The 23,846-nt window shown below is 42.5% G+C and overlaps 1 protein-coding gene across 1 annotated transcript in view; it reads left to right on the top strand.

Moving 5' to 3' along the window:
• Nucleotides 1-23,846, top strand: part of grip2b (glutamate receptor interacting protein 2b) — a 154,122-nt gene that overhangs the window by 68,562 nt on the left and 61,714 nt on the right. Inside the window, exons 14-18 of the mRNA XM_065021964.1 lie at nucleotides 6,143-6,223; nucleotides 9,307-9,370; nucleotides 14,133-14,278; nucleotides 15,294-15,438; nucleotides 17,839-17,978. Coding sequence (XP_064878036.1) covers nucleotides 6,143-6,223; nucleotides 9,307-9,370; nucleotides 14,133-14,278; nucleotides 15,294-15,438; nucleotides 17,839-17,978 — 576 coding nt within the window. The remainder of the gene's footprint in view (nucleotides 1-6,142; nucleotides 6,224-9,306; nucleotides 9,371-14,132; nucleotides 14,279-15,293; nucleotides 15,439-17,838; nucleotides 17,979-23,846) is intronic.

The raw sequence follows: 23,846 nt of genomic DNA, 5'->3' as shown, positions 1-23,846 counted from the left end.
ATAGTAGGATAGTATTATACTAGGATAGTATTATAGTAGGATACTAGGATAGTAGGATAGTATTATAGTAGGATACTAGGATAGTAGGATAGTATTATAGTAGGATACTAGGATAGTAGGATAGTATTATACTAGGATAGTAGGATAGTATTATACTAGGATAGTATTATAGTAGGATACTAGGATAGTAGGATAGTATTATAGTAGGATACTAGGATAGTAGGATAGTATTATAGTAGGATACTAGGATAGTAGGATAGTATTATAGTAGGATACTAGGATAGTAGGATAGTATTATAGTAGGATACTAGGATAGTAGGATAGTATTATAGTAGGATACTAGGATAGTAGGATAGTATTATAGTAGGATACTAGGATAGTAGGATAGTATTATAGTAGGAAAATATGATTGTAGGATAGTATTATAGTAGGATACTAGGATAGTAGGATAGTATTATAGTAGGATACTAGGATAGTAGGATAATATGATTGTAGGATAGTAGGAAAATATGATAGTAGGATAATATGATAGTAGGATAATACGATAGTAGGATAATATGATTGTAGGATAGTAGGAAAATATGATAGTATGATAATATGATTGTAGGATAGTAGGAAAATATGATTGTAGGATAGTAGGAAAATATGATAGTATGATAGTATGTTAATATGATAGTATGTTAATATGATAGTATGATAGTACGATAGTATGCTAGTATGTTAATATGATAGTAGGATAGTATGTTAATGTGATAGTAAAATAATATGATAGTATGTTAATATGATAGTATGATAGTATGTTAATATGATAGTATGATAGTACGATAGTATGCTAGTATGTTAATATGATAGTAGGATAATATGATAGTATGCAATACAGATGATGATGATGATGGACCTTATGACTGCATGCCAAATGGCACCCTATTCCCAACATACTACTTTAGACCAGTTCTATGGACTCTACATAGGACACTACTTTAGACCAGTTCTATGGACTCTACATAGGACACTACTTTAGACCAGTTATATGCATAGGACACTACTTTAGACCAGAGTTCTATGGACTCTACATAGGACATTACTTTAGACCAGTTCTATGGACTCTACATAGGACACTACTTTAGACCAGAGTTCTATGGACTCTACATAGGACACTACTTTAGACCAGAGATCTATGGACTCTACATAGGACACTACTTTAGACCAGTTCTATGCATAGGACACTACTTTAGACCAGAGTTCTATGGACTCTACATAGGACATTACTTTAGACCAGTTCTATGGACTCTACATAGCGGACTACTTTAGACCAGAGTTCTATGGACTCTACATAGGACACTACTTTAGACCAGTTCTATGGACTCTACATACGGCACTACTTTAGACCAGTTCTATGGACTCTACATAGCGGACTACTTTAGACCAGAGTTCTATGGACTTTACATAGGACACTACTTTAGACCAGAGATCTATGGACTCTACATAGGGGACTACTTTAGACCAGTTCTATGGACTCGTCGTTTCCTCTATTTACCAAATCATGGGAGCAAACCACACACACAAGTCTGATTTAGTTATCAAAGTCCATCTTTAATTATATCAGCTCTATCACAATCCTGTGACTCTCAGGTAATTCAGTGTCTCTCAATGAATTCTCTGAGAGCCCCTTCCACATTGCAATAGCCTTTTGACTTTCAACAGTTCAGTATCTCTAATGAAAAGTTGAGAGTCCCAACACAATGGCAAATGGGATCCTTTATAGCAAAGATACACAGGATAAGACAGCATCGGCATAATTCATTGTTCAGCTTTGTCTCCTCTCTCAACCTCAGAACCATAAACCAATCCTCCATATCAACAGGCATATATCAAATTGTAATTTAGATACAACCAATTCTAAATACAACCAAACCTGGACAAGATCACAGAGACACACTGACTGGCACACAGACATTGTGGAGCAAAAGATATGTTTACACATGATGACACTTTGACCTCTCCCCTCTCAGCGGCCCATGCGACTTAGTTTTGACATAGAACAGATAACTGCAACCCCGCCACAGTATTATACAAAAATACCATTCTGATGAGAAGTAACTTACACACATTTGATGAATATAAAACATCTTACATATGTTACCAACAAATTCTGATTCTTCCACGACAGACTCTACATAGGACACTACTTTAGACCAGTTCTATGGACTCTACATAGGGGAATACTTTAGACCAGTTCTATGGACTCTACATAGGGACTACTTTAGACCAGTTCTATGGACTCTACATAGGGGAATACTTTAGACCAGAGTTCTATGGACTCTACATAGGGGACTACTTTAGACCAGTTCTATGGACTCTACATTGGGGACTACTTTAGACCAGAGTTCTATGGACTCTACATAGGGGACTACTTTAGACCAGTTCTATGGACTCTACATAGGGACTACTTTAGACCAGTTCTATGGACTCTACATAGGGGACTACTTTAGACCAGAGTTCTATGGACTCTACATAGGACACTACTTTAGACCAGAGTTCTATGGACTCTACATAGGGGACTACTTTAGACCAGTTCTATGGACTCTACATAGGGGACTACTTTAGACCAGTTCTATGGACTCTACATAGGACAGTACTTTAGACCAGTTCTATGGACTCTACATAGGGGACTACTTTAGACCAGAGTTCTATGGACTCTACATAGGATACTACTTTAGACCAGTTCTATGGACTCTACATAGGACACTACTCTAGACCAGTTCTATGGACTCTACATAGGGGACTACTTTAGACCAGAGTTCTATGGACTCTACATAGGACATTACTTTAGACCAGTTCTATGGACTCTACATAGCGGACTACTTTAGACCAGAGTTCTATGGACTCTACATAGGACACTACTTTAGACCAGTTCTATGGACTCTACATACGGCACTACTTTAGACCAGTTCTATGGACTCTACATAGCGGACTACTTTAGACCAGAGTTCTATGGACTTTACATAGGACACTACTTTAGACCAGAGATCTATGGACTCTACATAGGGACTACTTTAGACCAGTTCTATGGACTCGTCGTTTCCTCTATTTACCAAATCATGGGAGCAAACCACACACACAAGTCTGATTTAGTTATCAAAGTCCATCTTTAATTATATCAGCTCTATCACAATCCTGTGACTCTCAGGTAATTCAGTGTCTCTCAATGAATTCTCTGAGAGCCCTTCCACATTGCAATAGCCTTTTGACTTTCAACAGTTCAGTATCTCTAATGAAAAGTTGAGAGTCCCAACACAATGGCAAATGGGATCCTTTATAGCAAAGATACACAGGATAAGACAGCATCGGCATAATTCATTGTTCAGCTTTGTCTCCTCTCTCAACCTCAGAACCATAAACCAATCCTCCATATCAACAGGCATATATCAAATTGTAATTTAGATACAACCAATTCTAAATACAACCAAACCTGGACAAGATCACAGAGACACACTGACTGGCACACAGACATTGTGGAGCAAAAGATATGTTTACACATGATGACACTTTGACCTCTCCCCTCTCAGCGGCCCATGCGACTTAGTTTTGACATAGAACAGATAACTGCAACCCCGCCACAGTATTATACAAAAATACCATTCTGATGAGAAGTAACTTACACACATTTGATGAATATAAAACATCTTACATATGTTACCAACAAATTCTGATTCTTCCACGACAGACTCTACATAGGACACTACTTTAGACCAGTTCTATGGACTCTACATAGGGGAATACTTTAGACCAGTTCTATGGACTCTACATAGGGGACTACTTTAGACCAGTTCTATGGACTCTACATAGGGGAATACTTTAGACCAGAGTTCTATGGACTCTACATAGGGGACTACTTTAGACCAGTTCTATGGACTCTACATTGGGGACTACTTTAGACCAGAGTTCTATGGACTCTACATAGGGGACTACTTTAGACCAGTTCTATGGACTCTACATAGGGGACTACTTTAGACCAGTTCTATGGACTCTACATAGGGGACTACTTTAGACCAGAGTTCTATGGACTCTACATAGGACACTACTTTAGACCAGAGTTCTATGGACTCTACATAGGGACTACTTTAGACCAGTTCTATGGACTCTACATAGGGGACTACTTTAGACCAGTTCTATGGACTCTACATAGGACAGTACTTTAGACCAGTTCTATGGACTCTACATAGGGGACTACTTTAGACCAGAGTTCTATGGACTCTACATAGGATACTACTTTAGACCAGTTCTATGGACTCTACATAGGACACTACTCTAGACCAGTTCTATGGACTCTACATAGGGGACTACTTTAGACCAGAGTTCTATGGACTCTACATAGGACATTACTTTAGACCAGTTCTATGGACTCTACATAGCGGACTACTTTAGACCAGAGTTCTATGGACTCTACATAGGACACTACTTTAGACCAGTTCTATGGACTCTACATACGGCACTACTTTAGACCAGTTCTATGGACTCTACATAGCGGACTACTTTAGACCAGAGTTCTATGGACTTTACATAGGACACTACTTTAGACCAGAGATCTATGGACTCTACATAGGGGACTACTTTAGACCAGTTCTATGGACTCGTCGTTTCCTCTATTTACCAAATCATGGGAGCAAACCACACACACAAGTCTGATTTAGTTATCAAAGTCCATCTTTAATTATATCAGCTCTATCACAATCCTGTGACTCTCAGGTAATTCAGTGTCTCTCAATGAATTCTCTGAGAGCCCCTTCCACATTGCAATAGCCTTTGACTTTCAACAGTTCAGTATCTCTAATGAAAAGTTGAGAGTCCCAACACAATGGCAAATGGGATCCTTTATAGCAAAGATACACAGGATAAGACAGCATCGGCATAATTCATTGTTCAGCTTTGTCTCCTCTCTCAACCTCAGAACCATAAACCAATCCTCCATATCAACAGGCATATATCAAATTGTAATTTAGATACAACCAATTCTAAATACAACCAAACCTGGACAAGATCACAGAGACACACTGACTGGCACACAGACATTGTGGAGCAAAAGATATGTTTACACATGATGACACTTTGACCTCTCCCCTCTCAGCGGCCCATGCGACTTAGTTTTGACATAGAACAGATAACTGCAACCCCGCCACAGTATTATACAAAAATACCATTCTGATGAGAAGTAACTTACACATTTGATGAATATAAAACATCTTACATATGTTACCAACAAATTCTGATTCTTCCACGACAGACTCTACATAGGACACTACTTTAGACCAGTTCTATGGACTCTACATAGGGGAATACTTTAGACCAGTTCTATGGACTCTACATAGGGGACTACTTTAGACCAGTTCTATGGACTCTACATAGGGGAATACTTTAGACCAGAGTTCTATGGACTCTACATAGGGGACTACTTTAGACCAGTTCTATGGACTCTACATTGGGGACTACTTTAGACCAGAGTTCTATGGACTCTACATAGGGGACTACTTTAGACCAGTTCTATGGACTCTACATAGGGGACTACTTTAGACCAGTTCTATGGACTCTACATAGGGGACTACTTTAGACCAGAGTTCTATGGACTCTACATAGGACACTACTTTAGACCAGAGTTCTATGGACTCTACATAGGGGACTACTTTAGACCAGTTCTATGGACTCTACATAGGGGACTACTTTAGACCAGTTCTATGGACTCTACATAGGACAGTACTTTAGACCAGTTCTATGGACTCTACATAGGGGACTACTTTAGACCAGAGTTCTATGGACTCTACATAGGATACTACTTTAGACCAGTTCTATGGACTCTACATAGGACACTACTCTAGACCAGTTCTATGGACTCTACATAGGGGACTACTTTAGACCAGAGTTCTATGGACTCTAAATAGGGAAAAGGGTGCCATTTGGGATGCATTTTATGTCATCTACTGTAATAACTTTTCTTGCAATGTTTAGCCAGATACAGTATAATCTCTGATGTGTGTGTGTGTGTGTGTGTGTGTGTGTGTGTGTGTGTGTGTGTGTGTGTGTGTGTGTGTGTGTGTGTGTGTGTGTGTGTGCACGTGAGTGTGTTTTCTCCTCTCTGTGTGTTTAGAGTCTGTTGTGCCCAGTAGTGGAACATTCCATGTGAAGCTGCCTAAGAAGAGAGGGGTGGAGCTGGGCATCACTATCAGTGGTAAGACTTAGTATGCACGTACACACACACATGCACGCACGCACACACACAAACACACACGCACACACACACACACACACACACACACACACACACACACACACTTCCTCTACCATCATGTCTAAATGATCTATCCTCCTCATGGACAGTCCGTCTAAACTATTTATCTTGTTTCTCATGGTTGTGAGTTTATTTTAAAGCTCTCTAGAACACCCACCACTACTCATAGGCTGTGTCCCAAATTAATGGCACCCTATTGCCTATATAGTGCATTATTTTTGACCAGGGCTTATCTCTTAATGGGGTGTCATTTGGGACGTAACCCTCTTCATTCTCCCTCTGCCTACGGAAAACTGCCTGTGAAATCTCATTACATGACCTTGGGAAAATACCCAGCTCCTATACAATTCTGTTTATACAAAGAATTTTCTCCCAAGCAGCTAGCTGAAGGGTTGTTGACTTTAGAGAGCTGACGTATCACTCCATTACTCTATTCTCTGGCTCTCCTTCTGCTGCCCATTAAAAAAGCCAGCCATGCACCCTACATAACCCTTAATAAAGACAGCCATGCACCCTACATAACCCTTAATAAAGCCAGCCATGCACCCTACATAACCCTTAATAAAGACAGCCATGCAGCCTACATAACCCTTAATAAAGACAGCCATGCAGCCTACATAACCCTTAATAAAGACGGCCATGCACCCTACATAACCCTTAATAAAGACAGCCATGCACCCTACATAACCCTTAATAAAGACGGCCATGCACCCTACATAACCCTTAATAAAGCCAGCCATGCACCCTACATAACCCTTAATAAAGACGGCCATGCACCCTACATAACCCTTAATAAAGACAGCCATGCACCCTACATAACCCTTAATAAAGACGGCCATGCACCCTAAATAACCCTTAATAAAGACAGCCATGTACCCTCCATAACCCTTAATAAAGACAGCCATGCACCCTACATAACCCTTAATAAAGACGGCCATGCACCCTACATAACCCTTAATAAAGACAGCCATGCAGCCTACATAACCCTTAATAAAGACGTCCATGCACCCTACATAACCCTTTAATAAAGACAGCCATGCACCCTACATAATAAAGACAGCCATGCACCCTACATAACCCTTAATAAAGACGGCCATGCACCCTACATAACCCTTAATAAAGACGGCCATGTACCCTACATAACCCTTAATAAAGACAGCCATGCACCCTACATAACCCTTAATAAAGACAGCCATGCACCCTACATAACCCTTAATAAAGACAGCCATGCACCCTACATAACCCTTAATAAAGACAGCCATGCACCCTACATAACCCTTAATAAAGATGGCCATGCACCCTACATAACCCTTAATAAAGCCAGCCATGCACCCTACATAACCCTTAATAAAGCCAGCCATGCACCCTACATAACCCTTAATAAAGACAGCCATGTATAGTACATAACCCGTGTAAACCCAGTACATAACCCTTATAAACCCAGCCATGTACAGTACATAACCCTTGTAAACCCAGTACATAACCCTTGTAAACCCAGTACATAACCCTTGTAAACCCAGTACATAACCCTTGTAAACCCAGTACATAACCCTTGTAAACCCAGCCATGTACAGTACATAACCCTTGTAAACCCAGTACATAACCCTTGTAAACCCAGGACATAACGCATATAATGCCAGCCATGTACAGTACATAACCCTTGTAAACCAAGGACATAACCCTTGTAAACCCAGTATATAACCCTTGTAAACCAAGTACATAACCCTTGTAAACCCAGTACATAACGCCTATAATGCCAGCCATGTACAGTACATAACCCTTATAAACCCAGCCATGTACAGTGCATAACCCTTGTAAACCCAGTACATAACCCTTGTAAACCCAGTACATAACCCTTGTAAACCCAGTACATAACCCATGTAAACCCAGTACATAACCCTTGTAACCCAGTACATAGCCCTTATAAACCCAGCAATGTACAGTACATAACTTTTGTAAACCCAGTACATAACCCTTATAAACCCAGCCATGAACAGTACATAACCCTTGTAAGCCCAGTACATAAACGAAGTACATAACCCTTGTAAACCCAGTACATAACGCCTATAATGCCAGCCATGTACAGTACATAACCCTTATAAACCCAGCCATGTACAGTACATAACCCTTGTAAACCCAGTACATAACCCTTGTAAACCCAGTACATAGCCCTTGTAAACCCAGTACATAGCCCTTGTAAGCCCAGTACATAAACCCAATACATAACCCATGTAAACCCAGTACATAACCCATGTAAACCCAGTACATAACCCTTGTAAACCCAGTACATAACCCTTATAAACCCAGCCATGAACAGTGTATAACCCTTGTAAGCCCAGTACATAAACCCAATACATAACCCATGTAAACCCAGTACATAACCCTTGTAAACCCAGTACATAACCCTTGTAAACCCAGTACATAACCCTTATAAACCCAGCCATGAACAATACATAACCCTTGTAAGCCCAGTACATAAACCCAATACATAACCCATGTAAACCCAGTACATAACCCTTGTAAACCCAGTACATAACCCTTATAAACCCAGCCATGAACAGTACATAACCCTTGTAAACCCAGTATATAACCCCTGTAACCCCAGTACATAACCTCTATAATGCCAGCAATGTACAGTACATAACCTTCGTAAACCCAGTACATAAACCCAGTACATAACCCATGTAAACCCAGTACATAACCCATGTAAACCCAGTACATAACCCTTGTAAACCCAGTACATAACCCTTATAAACCCAGCCATGAACAGTACATGTCAGAGGAAATGAAGTCTTAATGAGGTTATTTATTTGAAAGTGTAATGCCACTAGAGTTCCCCCACCACATTATGCAGTCTTTCATCTTATGTCTGTTGAAAAAACACCAACCGCTTCCGGCTGTTTAATTGAATCTCACTTTTTCCTTTAAACAATAACAATAATTATTTTCTGTAAAATCATGAATTAATGACAAAAGTACAGGCTGTATAAAATACTAACACTGTTACCTCTCCTCCCTGACAGCCAGTAAGAAGTCTGGAGAGCCTCTAATCATCTCAGACATAAAGAAAGGCAGTATGGCTCACAGGTACGGTCGGTATGGGTGGCTTCAGGCCACACACTAATGACTTGGGTTCAATTGTTTGAGCTTGTGACGCTTCACGTTGTTCTCCTACAGAGAGAGACTGTTCACTGTAATTATTAGTATTATTAATTCATTAGTGAAGGTGTAAACTTGGCAGTAGAAACATATATACTTTAACATATATACGTATTTGACCTCTTAGCTTCACTGTCAAATAAAATTTAAAAAATGCTGAGGAAATGTACGAGTCTGATGTTAATGATAATGCAGAGGATTTTCCAAAGGTTGCTGTTGGTGCATATCTCCCGGTAGTTATTGGAGTCTCCACAAGTCCTTGGTTCCAAATATTGGGGAAGATGCCAGAGCTGAGGCTGATGTTAAAGAGTTTAAGTATAGCCAATGGGAAATTGTGGTCTGTATATTTAATAATTTAGGATCCCGTCAAATCCACAGGCTTTTTGGGGTTGGTGTGTTTGTATTTTGTCATATATTTTATTGAATTTAATTGGAGAATCCAGTGGGTTCTGGTAGTCTTTAATAGTTCATTCAAAGATTTGTATTTGATCATGTACATGTTTTTGCTCTTTATTCTTTATTATAGAGCCAAAAAGATTGGAGAAGTGGTTTACCCATACATCTCCATTTTGGATAGATAATTCTTTGTGTTGTTGTTTGTTTAGTGTTTTCCAATTTTCTATGGATTCTTCAATTACATTGAGCTGATTTCTGACGTGCTGTTCCTTCTTTTTCCGTAGTGTATTTCTGCATTGTTTCAGTGATTCACCATAGTGAAGGAGTAGGCTCAGGTTTTCTGGGTCTCTATGTTTGTGGTTGGACAGGTTTCTCAATTTCGTTCTTAGGTTTTTTGCGTTCTTCATCAAATCATTAGTCATTGTTGTTAATTTTCTTAGGTTTTCTGATGGAATTGACTTTTGATATGTTAGCTAATGGGTGAACTATACTGTTCAGGCTTCCTACTGCTAAGTTTACACCTTCACTATTGCAGGAAAACATTTTGTTGTCTAGTACATTTACATTTACATTTAAGTCATTTAGCAGACGCTCTTATCCAGAGCGACTTACAAATTGGTGCATTCACCTTATGACATCCAGTGGAACAGCCACTTTACAATAGTGCATCTAAATCTTTTAAGGGGGGGAGGTGAGAAGGATTACTTTATCCTATCCTAGGTATTCCTTAAAGAGGTGGGGTTTCAGGTGTCTCCGGAAGGTGGTGATTGACTCCGCTGTCCTGGCGTCGTGAGGGAGTTTGTTCCACCATTGGGGGGCCAGAGCAGCGAACAGTTTTGACTGGGCTGAGCGGGAACTGTACTTCCTCAGTGGTAGGGAGGCGAGCAGGCCAGAGGTGGATGAACGCAGTGCCCTTGTTTGGGTGTAGGGCCTGATCAGAGCCTGGAGGTACTGAGGTGCCGTTCCCCTCACAGCTCCGTAGGCAAGCACCATGGTCTTGTAGCGGATGCGAGCTTCAACTGGAAGCCAGTGGAGAGAGCAGAGGAGCGGGGTGACGTGAGAGAACTTGGGAAGGTTGAACACCAGACGGGCTGCGGCGTTCTGGATGAGTTGTAGGGGTTTAATGGCACAGGCAGGGAGCCCAGCCAACAGCGAGTTGCAGTAATCCAGACGGGAGATGACAAGTGCCTGGATTAGGACCTGCGCCGCTTCCTGTGTGAGGCAGGGTCGTACTCTGCGGATGTTGTAGAGCATGAACCTACAGGAACGGGCCACCGCCTTGATGTTATTTGAGAACGACAGGGTGTTGTCCAGGATCACGCCAAGGTTCTTAGCGCTCTGGGAGGAGGACACAATGGAGTTGTCAACCGTGATGGCGAGATCATGGAACGGGCAGTCCTTCCCGGGAGGAAGAGCAGCTCCGTCTTGCCGAGGTTCAGCTTGAGGTGGTGATCCGTCATCCACACTGATATGTCTGCCAGACATGCAGAGATGCGATTCGCCACCTGGTCATCAGAAGGGGGAAAGGAGAAGATTAATTGTGTGTCGTCTGCATAGCAATGATAGGAGAGGCCATGTGAGGTTATGACAGAGCCAAGTGACTTGGTGTATAGCGAGAATAGGAGAGGGCCTAGAACAGAGCCCTGGGGGACACCAGTGGTGAGAGCACGTGGTGAGGAGACAGATTCTCGCCACGCCACCTGGTAGGAGCGACCTGTCAGGTAGGACGTAATCCAAGCGTGGGCCGCGCCGGAGATGCCCAACTCGGAGAGGGTGGAGAGGAGGATCTGATGGTTCACAGTATCGAAGGCAGCCGATAGGTCTAGAAGGATGAGAGCAGAGGTAAAGTTGTCTAATTTGTTGTTGGCCAATAGTTTTCTGGTAGGTGTCTACACTACCTTCCTTCCATCTATAGCATTTGTTAATAGTATGCAGTTTGTTGGGCTTCGATGTCTCATGGTTGATTATTACTCTGTTCAAGTAGAGTGTGATTTTTCTGGGATATGATAGTGGCGTCAGTGGCCTGAATGTGAACGCTCTCTGAGAGACTCTGGGTTGAAGTCGGTGATAATGTAGTCTACAGTACTACTGGCTAGAGATGAGCTATTGGTGTACCTACTGTAGGAGTCCCCTCAAAGCCTACCATTATATACACGAAAACAAAAATATAAACGGGTTGGTCCCATATTTCATGAGCTGAAATAAAAGATCCACAACATCGTATTTCTCTCAAATTGTGTACACAAATTTGTTTACATCCCTGTTAATTAATGAGCATTGGTGAGCATATAATAATTTATCCTTTGCCAAGATAATCCATCCACCTGACATGTGTGGCATATCAAGAAGCTGATTTAACAGCATGATAATTACACAGCTGCACCTTGTGCTGGGGACAATTAAAGGTCACTCTAAAATGTGCCGTTTTATCACACAACACAATGCCACAGATGTCTCAAGTTTTGAGGGAGTGTGCAATTGATTGGCATGCTGACTGCAGGAATGTCCACCAAAGCTGTTGCCAGAGAATTGAATATTAATTTCTCTACCATAAGCCACCTCCAATGTCATTTTAGAAACTTTGGCAGTACGTCCAACCAGCCTCATAACCGAAGACCACGTGTAACCACGCATGCACAGAACCTCCACATCCAACTTCTTCACCTGCAGGGTTGTCTGAGATCAGCCATCCAGACAGCTGGTGAAACTGTTGGTTTGCACAACCAAATCATTTCTGCCCAAACTGTCAGAAACTGTCTCAGGAAGCACATCTGCGTGCTCGTTGACCTCGCCAGGGTCTTGACCTGACTGCAGTTCGGTCTCGTAACCAACTTCAGTGGGCAAATGCTCACCTTCAATGTCCACTGGCACACTGGAGAAGTGTGCGCTTTATGGATGAATCCTGGTTTTACCGGGTAGATGACAGAGAGCGTTATGGCATCATGTCTGAGAGTGGGTTGCTGATGTCAACGTTGTGAACAGAGTGCCCCATGGTGGTGGTGACGTTATGGTGTTGGCAGGTATAAGCTACGGACAACAAACTCAATTGCATTTTACCGATGACAATTTGAATGTGCAGAGAAATCGTGACGAGATCCTAGGGCTCATTGTTGTGCCATTCATCCACCTCCATCACCTCATGTTTCAACATGATAATGCATGACCCCATGTCGCAAGGATCTGTACACAATTCCTGGAAGCTGAAAATGTCCCAGTTCTTCCATGGCCTGCATACTCACCAGACATGTCACCCATTGAGCACGTTTTGGATGCTCTGGATCAACATGTACAACAGCATGTTCCAATTCCCCCAAATATCGAGGAACTTCTCACAGCCATTGAAGAGGAGTGGGACAGCATTCCACAGGCCACAATCAATAGCCTGATCAACTCTATGTGAAAGAGATGTGTCGCACTGCAAGAGGCAAAACGTGGTCACACCAGATACACACTGGTTTCCTGATCCACACCCCTACCTTTTTTAAAGGTATCTGTGACCAACAGAAATCCATACATTAGGGCCTAATTTATTTATTTCAATTGACTGATTTCCTGATATGAACTGAAATTCAGTAAAAACGTTGAAACTGTTGCATTTGACGTTTATATTTTTGTTCAGTGTACCTACCCAATATGCCACAGAGCTGCAGGAGTTGTGACCCGTTTTTGTTGGTTAGGTTGTCATAGGTGTGGTTATGTTGTCATATGTGTGTCTAGAGGGGCATATGGGGGAGGGAATGATGTCACTTCCAGGTAGATGTCAACATTTCCTTTTTGAATTTCAAAGCCAGATGTAACGCGTTCCTGTTTTGATTAACTTAATAGAGCGAGTTAGATCTGCTCTATACCAAATTAACATACCCCCTGAGGCCCTTCCCTGTTTCACACCTAGTAGTTTGGTGGATGGCTCTCTGTAACCTAGAGGGCAACCAGTGGGTCCGTCTCCTCTATATCATGTTTCTTGTTGGATGAATTTCAAATGTATTTGGTGAAGTCCAGGTTCTTGCTCTTTAGGCCAAAGGCAGATGACCTCAGGCCTTGGATATTCCAGGATGAGATAGTGAAGATGTTCTCTCTCTCTCTCTCTCTCTCTCTCCCTCCCTCTCTCTCTCTCTCTCTCTCTCTTTCTCCCCCTCCCTCTCTCTCTCTCTCTCTCTCTCTCTCTCTCTCTCTCTCTCTCTCTCTCTCTCCCTATAACTCTCTCCCTCTCTCTCCCTATTTCTCTCTCTCTCTCCCCCTCTTTCTCTCTCTCTCTCCCCTCGCTCTCTCTCTCTCCCTCTCTCCCTCTACCCAGGACTGGTACCCTGGAGCCAGGTGACAAGCTGCTGGCCATAGACAACATCAGACTGGAGAACTGTTCCATGGAAGACGCCTGTCAGATCCTACAACAGGCAGAGGACCTGGTCAAACTCAAAATCCGCAAGGACGAGGACAACTCAGGTGAGCCTGCTTGGAGCCTGGCTGGGAGGCAGTTAGGAAGTAGTGTATGTAACAGGAGTATGGTATATAGAGAAGACATATATAAATACTGATGACTCAATCAATCAGATCCAAAATAATAAACAGAAGCAGAAGCACAGTGGCAAAGAAAAACTCCTTCAGTACCAGACTTCACCACACAGTGGCAGTATTGTCTACAAATAGCCACAACCATGTTCTTCTTCTGCCAAACGCAATCCTGATTCAACAAGCTATCACCCACCAGTATTGTAGTGTTTTAGACACCCAAATGGCACGATTAAATACTAGTGACCTATTGTGTTATATAGTTCATACTCTCTACCAAATATCAGATGCAGCTCTATAAATAGCAGATATGTTTAATCAGATGCAGTTCTGTAAATAGTGGATAGGTTTATAGCTTTGCTGTCTGATATGAAAGCATAGAAGCATTTCCTGTAGCAGCAGATGACTCAGTTGTCTTCCTCTCCTCTGTTTTCCTCCGAGCCTTTTCTCTCCCTCCTTTATCTCCATTGCTGGGATCTGCAGACGCGTTTCACACATGTCCTAATTCTAAGAATAAAGCCATCACGGGTACATTATAAAAGGACCATTTTCATTTCCTCTGTGCATTTCTTATACTGTGTGGAGGATGAACAGCCCATCCGTCAGACATTATTGAAATTGTATTGCTTTCTGCCTGCCTGTGAATTCTGGATTTTTAGTATGTCTAGGGAGCTGTGTGATTACCTTAAAGTGTAGCTATGCCCTGAATCCCCCCCCCTCTCTCTCTCTCCCTCTATATATATGAAGTATCTCTCTCTCCCTCCCTCCCTTTCTTACTTTCTTTATATCTCTCTCTCTTTCCTTCCTTCCTCTCACTTTCTCTGTCTCTCACTCTCTTTCTTTCTCTCTGATTTCCTGTAAACCCTGAAGTCACCCCCGCCCCCCCTCTCTCTAATGGTCTCTCCTCCCTCCCTCTCTTCCCTCTCCCTCTCTCTTACCTCCCCCCTAGATGAACAGGAGACGTCTGGTTCTATCATCTATACGGTGGAGCTGAAGAGATATGGAGGCCCCCTGGGCATAACCATCTCAGGAACAGAGGAGCCATTTGACCCGATCGTTATCTCTGGCCTCACCAAGAGGGGCCTGGCTGAGAGGTGAGACAGACAGGGCCAGGGGGGCAGTGGGGACAGAGAGGACAGAGGGGACAGAAGGACAAAGGGACAGGGGCCAGCGTTTCATCTCCAACCTCACCAAGCGGGCCTGGCTGAGAGGTGAGACAGTGGACCCTGGGATCTTGCTTCCCTGGCTGGGGCCTGCCCCACAAAGGCTCCTGACTGTGGGGCTAGAGTCAACCCGTCCTCTGACCCTGGTGTTCTCAAGACCTTCTTCTCAAATACATTTTCAGAAAGGAGTGGGAAGGAAATAGTATTTGTGAAAGAGACACAGGGTCGGCAAGAGGCATACAGGTCAACTCTAGCCCCACGGTCAAGGGCCCTTTGTGGGGCTGGCCATGCAAGCCCTGGCCCTCTGCACCCCTCTCTACCTTATGGAGTCAGAACACACTACATCCCCCTCCTCCCTCCTTCTGCCCCCCCTCTCTCTCTCTCTTAATCTCTCTCTCTCTCTCTCTCTCTCTCTCTCTCTCTCTCTCAACCTCTCTCTCTCAACCTCTCTCTCTCAACCTCTCTCTCAACCTCTCTCTCTCAACCTCTCTCTCTCTCTCTCTCTTAAACTCTCTCTCTCTTAAACTCTCTCTCTTAACCTCCCCATCTCTCCCCCTCTCTCTCAACCTCTCTCTCTCACTCTCTCTCTCTTAACCTCTCAATCTCTCTTTCTCTTAACCTCTCTCTCTCTCTCTCTCTCTTTTAATATCTCTCTTAATCTCTCTTTTTCTTAACCTCTCTAACTTCTCTCAATACAATTCAATTCAAGCTCTCCCCCTCTGTCCCCCCTATCTCCCACGCAGCCAGAGATCACAACCTCTCGTCTTTTAATAGATTGAAAAGGAATGAACTTTTAACGCCCACCAACCACAGTGTGTGTGTGTGTGTGTGTGTGTGTGTGTGTGTGTGTGTGTGTGTGTGTGTGTGTGTGTGTGTGTGTGTGTGTGTGTGTGTGTGTGTGTGTGTGTGTGTGTGTGTGTGTGTGTGTGTGTGTGTGTGTGTGTGTGTCTGTCTGTGTCTGTCTGTCTGTCTGTGTGTCTGTGTCTGTGTCTGTGTGTGTGCATGCGTGCCTACGACACATGGCCTATGTACTCCTCTAACATGTGAACTGAAGAAAGCCTTTCAGTCTCCATGAGAGACCATCTGATTCCCTTCTACACTGCTCATAGCATTCTGTTCTCATACAGACCACCAATCACAGACTAGGGTTCAAATAGTATTCAAAATGTATTAGTGTTTGCTTTAGCCTGCCTGGAGTGCCAGATGGGCGGGGTTTACAGTTTTGCCACAATTCTATTGGTTCCATTGCATCAGCCAAGCTCAAACAAGCCCAGATAAAAGTATTTGAAATTATTTCAAATACTATTTGAACCCAGGTCAACACCAGTCCCATGCCGCTAGCTTATGTACATTTTGATCAACATGCATTTAAGTTTATTTATATTATTTGTCCTGTTTTTTGTGTAGACCTGGTTTCAAATAGTATTTTGAAATATTTCATACTTTAGCCGCACTTGATTGAGCTTTTCTGGTGCAATGTAACCAATAGAATAGTCCCCAAAAGTGCAAACCCCAAAGCGTCCTGAATCCAACACTCTAAATATTTGATAGAAAACAAATACTTCTTTAACCCAGGTCTGTTTATAGCATCAACAGAGTGGAGGCTCTATCGTATCGCCTCGTCAGAGATCACAGACAGACAGACAGACAGACAGACAGACAGACAGACACGGGACAGACAGACAGAGGCTTATCATTGTTTGACCTCGATCATGATCGCTGTTCCTGCAGCTTGTGACTCATTGGCACACGCTCACATCTTGACTCATATGTTTGTGTATATCTAACCAGATAAGGGAATCTGTTTTCATTTCTACCAGAGTGGGACTTTTGGGTCAACTTAACGGGCAGAGCTATTCTGCATGTTTACGGCTGTTATATAAACAGGATCTCTTTTAGTAAAGGAATTGTACCTATGAAAATAATTGATTACATTAAATCATTAGGTATGTTGGATGGGTTAAACACGAGGCCATGACAAATCATCATGATCCATCTTATAGGCACAATTATACTACAGTACTGCCATCAAATAAATCCGCTCTAATTTACCATCTCCATCAATTAGGGCCTGGAGTTTTCCCACCAAGTATTTCCTGACTAGAGATTTTCCTGGTCAGGTCACGTTATCATGAAAAACGACCTGGCTGGTCCCACTTTAGCTATTTGTCAACATTCCAGGACCCATAATAATTTATACTGATCTAGAATCAGGTTCCCCCCTTTCTATATAATCTTATTCATCATGATCTAAAAGACATTATTATGATCCTGGATCAGCTTTCCTACTCTGAGACCCTGACACCATTTAACCTGTCGTCTTTCCCGTAGGACCGGAGCCATCCATGTGGGAGATCGTATCCTGGCTATCAACAGTGTCAGTCTGAAGGGCAAGCCGCTCAGCGAGGCCATTCACCTGCTACAAATGGCCGGGGAGACGGTCACACTCAAGATCAAAAAACAGGTCGACAGTAAGTGTTCACAAAATCAATCAATCGAGTTCATTAATAAAATATGTTTTTTATAACAGGCTTTTCCAGTAACCCAGCCTAGACCTCAAAGAGCAAGCAGGAAGGACTCCTCATCATCTTTTACAGTAACCCAGCCTAGACCTCAAAGAGCAAGCAGGAAAGACCCCTCATCATCTTTTACATTAACCCAGCCTAGACCTCAAAGAGCAAGCAGGAAGGACTCCTCATCATCTTTTACAGTAACCCAGCCTAGACCTCAAAGAGCAAGCAGGAAGGACTCCTCATCATCTTTTCCAGTAACCCAGCCTAGACCTCAAAGAGCAAGCAGGAAGGACTCCTCATCATCTTTTACAGTAACCCAGCCTAGACCTGAAAGAGCAAGCAGGAAGGACTCCTCATCATCTTTTACAGTAACCCAGCCTAGACCTGAAAGAGCAAGCAGGAAAGACTCCTCATCATCTTTTACAGTAACCCAGCCTAGACCTCAAAGAGCAAGCAGGAAAGACTCCTCATCATCTTTTACAGTAACCCAGCCTAGACCTCAAAGAGCAAGCAGGAAAGGTAATGGTGGCAGGTAGTGTAGCCAGTAACTGAAAGATTGCTGGTTTGAATTATGTGAGCAAGGCACTTAACTCCTATCATACTACTATGTCTGACCCTGTACAACAACACCTATCATACTACTATGACTGACCCTGTACAACAACACCTATCATACTACTATGACTGACCCTGTACAACAACACCTATCATACTACTATGACTGACCCTGTACAACAACACCTATCATACTACTACGACCCTGTACAACAACACCTCTCATACTACTATCACTGACCCTGTACAACAACACCTCTCATACTACTATGTCTGACCCTGTACAACAACACCTCTCATACTACTATGACTGACCCTGTACAACAACACCTCTCATACTACTATGACTGATCCTGTACAACAACACCTCTCATACTACTAGGACTGACCCTGTACAACAACACCTATCATACTACTATGTCTGACCCTGTACAACAACACCTCTCATACTACTATGACTGACCCTGTACAACAACACCTCTCATACTACTATGCCTGACCCTGTACAACAACACCTCTCATACTACTATGACTGACCCTGTACAACAACACCTCTCATACTACTATGACTGACCCTGTACAACAACACCTCTCATACTACTATGTCTGACCCTGTACAACAACACCTCTCATACTACTATGACTGACCCTGTACAACAACACCTCTCATACTACTATGACTGACCCTGTACAACAACACCTCTCATACTACTATGTCTGACCCTGTACAACAACACCTCTCATACTACTATGACTGACCCTGTACAACAACACCTATCATACTACTATGACTGACCCTGTACAACAACACCTCTCATACTACTATGACTGACCCTGTACAACAACACCTCTCATACTACTATGACTGACCCTGTACAACAACACATATCATACTACTATGACTGACCCTGTACAACAACACATATCATACTACTATGACTGACCCTGTAAAACAACACCTATCATACTACTATGACTGACCCTGTACAACAACACCTATCATACTACTACGACCCTGTACAACAACACCTCTCATACTACTATGACTGACCCTGTAAAACAACACCTATCATACTACTACGACCCTGTACAACAACACCTATCATACTACTATGACTGACCCTGTACAACAACACCTATCATACTACTACGACCCTGTACAACAACACCTATCATACTACTATGACTGACCCTGTACAACAACACCTATCATACTACTATGACTGACCCTGTACAACAACACCTATCATACTACTACGACCCTGTACAACAACACCTCTCATACTACTATGACTGACCCTGTACAACAACACCTCTCATACTACTATGTCTGACCCTGTACAACAACACCTCTCATACTACTATGACTGACCCTGTACAACAACACCTCTCATACTACTATGACTGATCCTGTACAACAACACCTCTCATACTACTAGGACTGACCCTGTACAACAACACCTATCATACTACTATGTCTGACCCTGTACAACAACACCTCTCATACTACTATGACTGACCCTGTACAACAACACCTCTCATACTACTATGCCTGACCCTGTACAACAACACCTCTCATACTACTATGACTGACCCTGTACAACAACACCTCTCATACTACTATGACTGACCCTGTACAACAACACCTCTCATACTACTATGACTGACCCTGTACAACAACACCTCTCATACTACTATGTCTGACCCTGTACAACAACACCTCTCATACTACTATGACTGACCCTGTACAACAACACCTCTCATACTACTATGACTGACCCTGTACAACAACACCTCTCATACTACTATGTCTGACCCTGTACAACAACACCTCTCATACTACTATGACTGACCCTGTACAACAACACATATCATACTACTATGACTGACCCTGTAAAATAACACCTATCATACTACTACGACCCTGTACAACAACACCTATCATACTACTATGACTGACCCTGTACAACAACACCTCTCATACTACTATGACTGACCCTGTACAACAACACCTCTCATACTACTATGACTGACCCTGTACAACAACACATATCATACTACTATGACTGACCCTGTAAAATAACACCTATCATACTACTACGACCCTGTACAACAACACCTATCATACTACTATGACTGACCCTGTACAACAACACCTCTCATACTACTATGACTGACCCTGTACAACAACACCTCTCATACTACTATGACTGACCCTGTACAACAACACATATCATACTACTATGACTGACCCTGTACAACAACACATATCATACTACTATGACTGACCCTGTAAAACAACACCTATCATACTACTATGACTGACCCTGTACAACAACACCTATCATACTACTACGACCCTGTACAACAACACCTATCATACTACTATGACTGACCCTGTAAAACAACACCTATCATACTATACTGTACAACAACACCTATCATACTACTATGACTGACCCTGTACAACAACACCTATCATACTACTATGACTGACCCTGTACAACAACACCTATCATACTACTATGACTGACCCTGTAAAACAACACCTATCATACTACTATGACTGACCCTGTACAACAACACCTATCATACTACTATGACTGACCCTGTACAACAACACCTATCATACTACTATGACTGACCCTGTACAACAACACCTACTACATACTACTACTATGACTGACCCTGTACAACAACACCTCTCATACTACTATGACTGACCCTGTACAACAACACCTCTCATACTACTATGACTGACCCTGTACAACAACACCTCTCATACTACTATGACTGACCCTGTACAACAACACCTCTCATACTACTATGACTGACCCTGTACAACAACACCTCTCATACTACTACTATGACTGACCCTGTACAACAACACCTCTCATACTACTGATGACTGACCCTGTACAACAACACCTCTCATACTACTATGACTGACCCTGTACAACAACACCTCTCATACTACTATGACTGACCCTGTACAACAACACCTCTCATACTACTATGACTGACCCTGTACAACAACACCTCTCATACTACTATGACTGACCCTGTACAACAACACCTATCATACTACTATGACCCTGTACAACAACACCTATCATACTACTATGACCCTGTACAACAACACCTGTACTAACTGACCCTGTACAACAACACCTATCATACTACTATGTCTGACCCTGTACAACAACACCTCTCATACTACTATGACTGACCCTGTACAACAACACCTCTCATACTACTATGACTGACCCTGTACAACAACACCTCTCATACTACTATGACTGACCCTGTACAACAACACCTCTCATACTACTATGACTGACCCTGTACAACAACACCTCTCATACTACTATGACTGACCCTGTACAACCACCTCTCATACTACTATGACTGACCCTGTACAACAACACCTCTCATACTACTATGACTGACCCTGTACAACAACACCTCTCATACTACTATGACTGACCCTGTACAACAACACCTCTCATACTACTATGACTGACCCTGTACAACAACACCTCTCATACTACTATGACTGACCCTGTACAACAACACCTCTCATACTACTATGACTGACCCTGTACAACAACACCTCTCATACTACTATGACTGACCCTGTACAACAACACCTCTCATACTACTATGACTGACCCTGTACAACAACACCTCTCATACTACTATGACTGACCCTGTACAACAACACCTATCATACTACTATGACTGACCCTGTACAACAACACCTCTCATACTACTATGACTGACCCTGTACAACAACACCTCTCATACTACTATGACCCTGTACAACAACACCTCTCATACTACTATGACTGACCCTGTACAACAACACCTATCATACTACTATGACTGACCCTGTACAACAACACCTATCATACTACTATGACTAACAACACCTATCATACTACTATGACTGACCCTGTACAACAACACCTCTCATACTACTATGACTGACCCTGTACAACAACACCTATCAACAACACCTCTCATACTACTATGACTGACCCTGTACAACAACACCTCTCATACTACTATGACTGACCCTGTACAACAACACCTCTCATACTACTATGACTGACCCTGTACAACAACACCTCTCATACTACTATGACTGACCCTGTACAACAACACCTCTCATACTACTATGACTGACCCTGTACAACAACACCTCTCATACTACTATGACTGACCCTGTACAACAACACCTCTCATACTACTATGACTGACCCTGTACAACAACACCTCTCATACTACTATGACTGACCCTGTACAACAACACCTCTCATACTACTATGACTGACCCTGTACAACAACACCTCTCATACTACTATGACTGACCCTGTACAACAACACCTCTCATACTACTATGTGACCCTGACCCTGTACAACAACACCTCTCATACTACTATGACTGACCCTGTACAACAACACCTCTCATACTACTATGACTGACCCTGTACAACACCTCTCATACTACTATGACTGACCCTGTACAACAACACCTCTCATACTACTATGACTGACCCTGTACAACAACACCTCTCATACTACTATGACTGACCCTGACCCTGACTGACAACAACACCTCTCATACTACTATGACTGACCCTGTACAACAACACCTCTCATACTACTATGACTGACCCTGTACAACAACACCTCTCATACTACTATGACTGACCCTGTACAACAACACCTCTCATACTACTATGACTGACCCTGTACAACAACACCTCTCATACTACTATGACTGACCCTGTACAACAACACCTCTCATACTATGACTGACCCTATGACTACTATGACTGACCCTGTACAACAACACCTATCATACTACTATGACTGACCCTGTACAACAACACCTATCATACTACTATGACTGACCCTGTACAACAACACCTATCATACTACTATGACTGACCCTGTACAACAACACCTATCATACTACTATGACTGACCCTGTACAACAACACCTATCATACTACTATGACTGACCCTGTACAACAACACCTATCATACTACTATGTCTGACCCTGTACAACAACACCTCTCATACTACTATGACTGACCCTGTACAACAACACCTCTCATACTACTATGACTGACCCTGTACAACAACACATTTCTCTCACCTATCTACTACTATGACTGACCCTGTACAACAACACATTTCACTGCACCTATCATACTACTATGACTGACCCTGTACAACAACACCTCATACTAAAATACTAC

The sequence above is a fragment of the Oncorhynchus nerka genome, linkage group LG2 (assembly GCF_034236695.1).
Source record: "Oncorhynchus nerka isolate Pitt River linkage group LG2, Oner_Uvic_2.0, whole genome shotgun sequence".
NCBI lineage: Eukaryota > Metazoa > Chordata > Actinopteri > Salmoniformes > Salmonidae > Oncorhynchus > Oncorhynchus nerka.
Note: the sequence above shows the minus strand (reverse complement) of the source record. Positions and strands in the feature narration are given on the sequence as shown.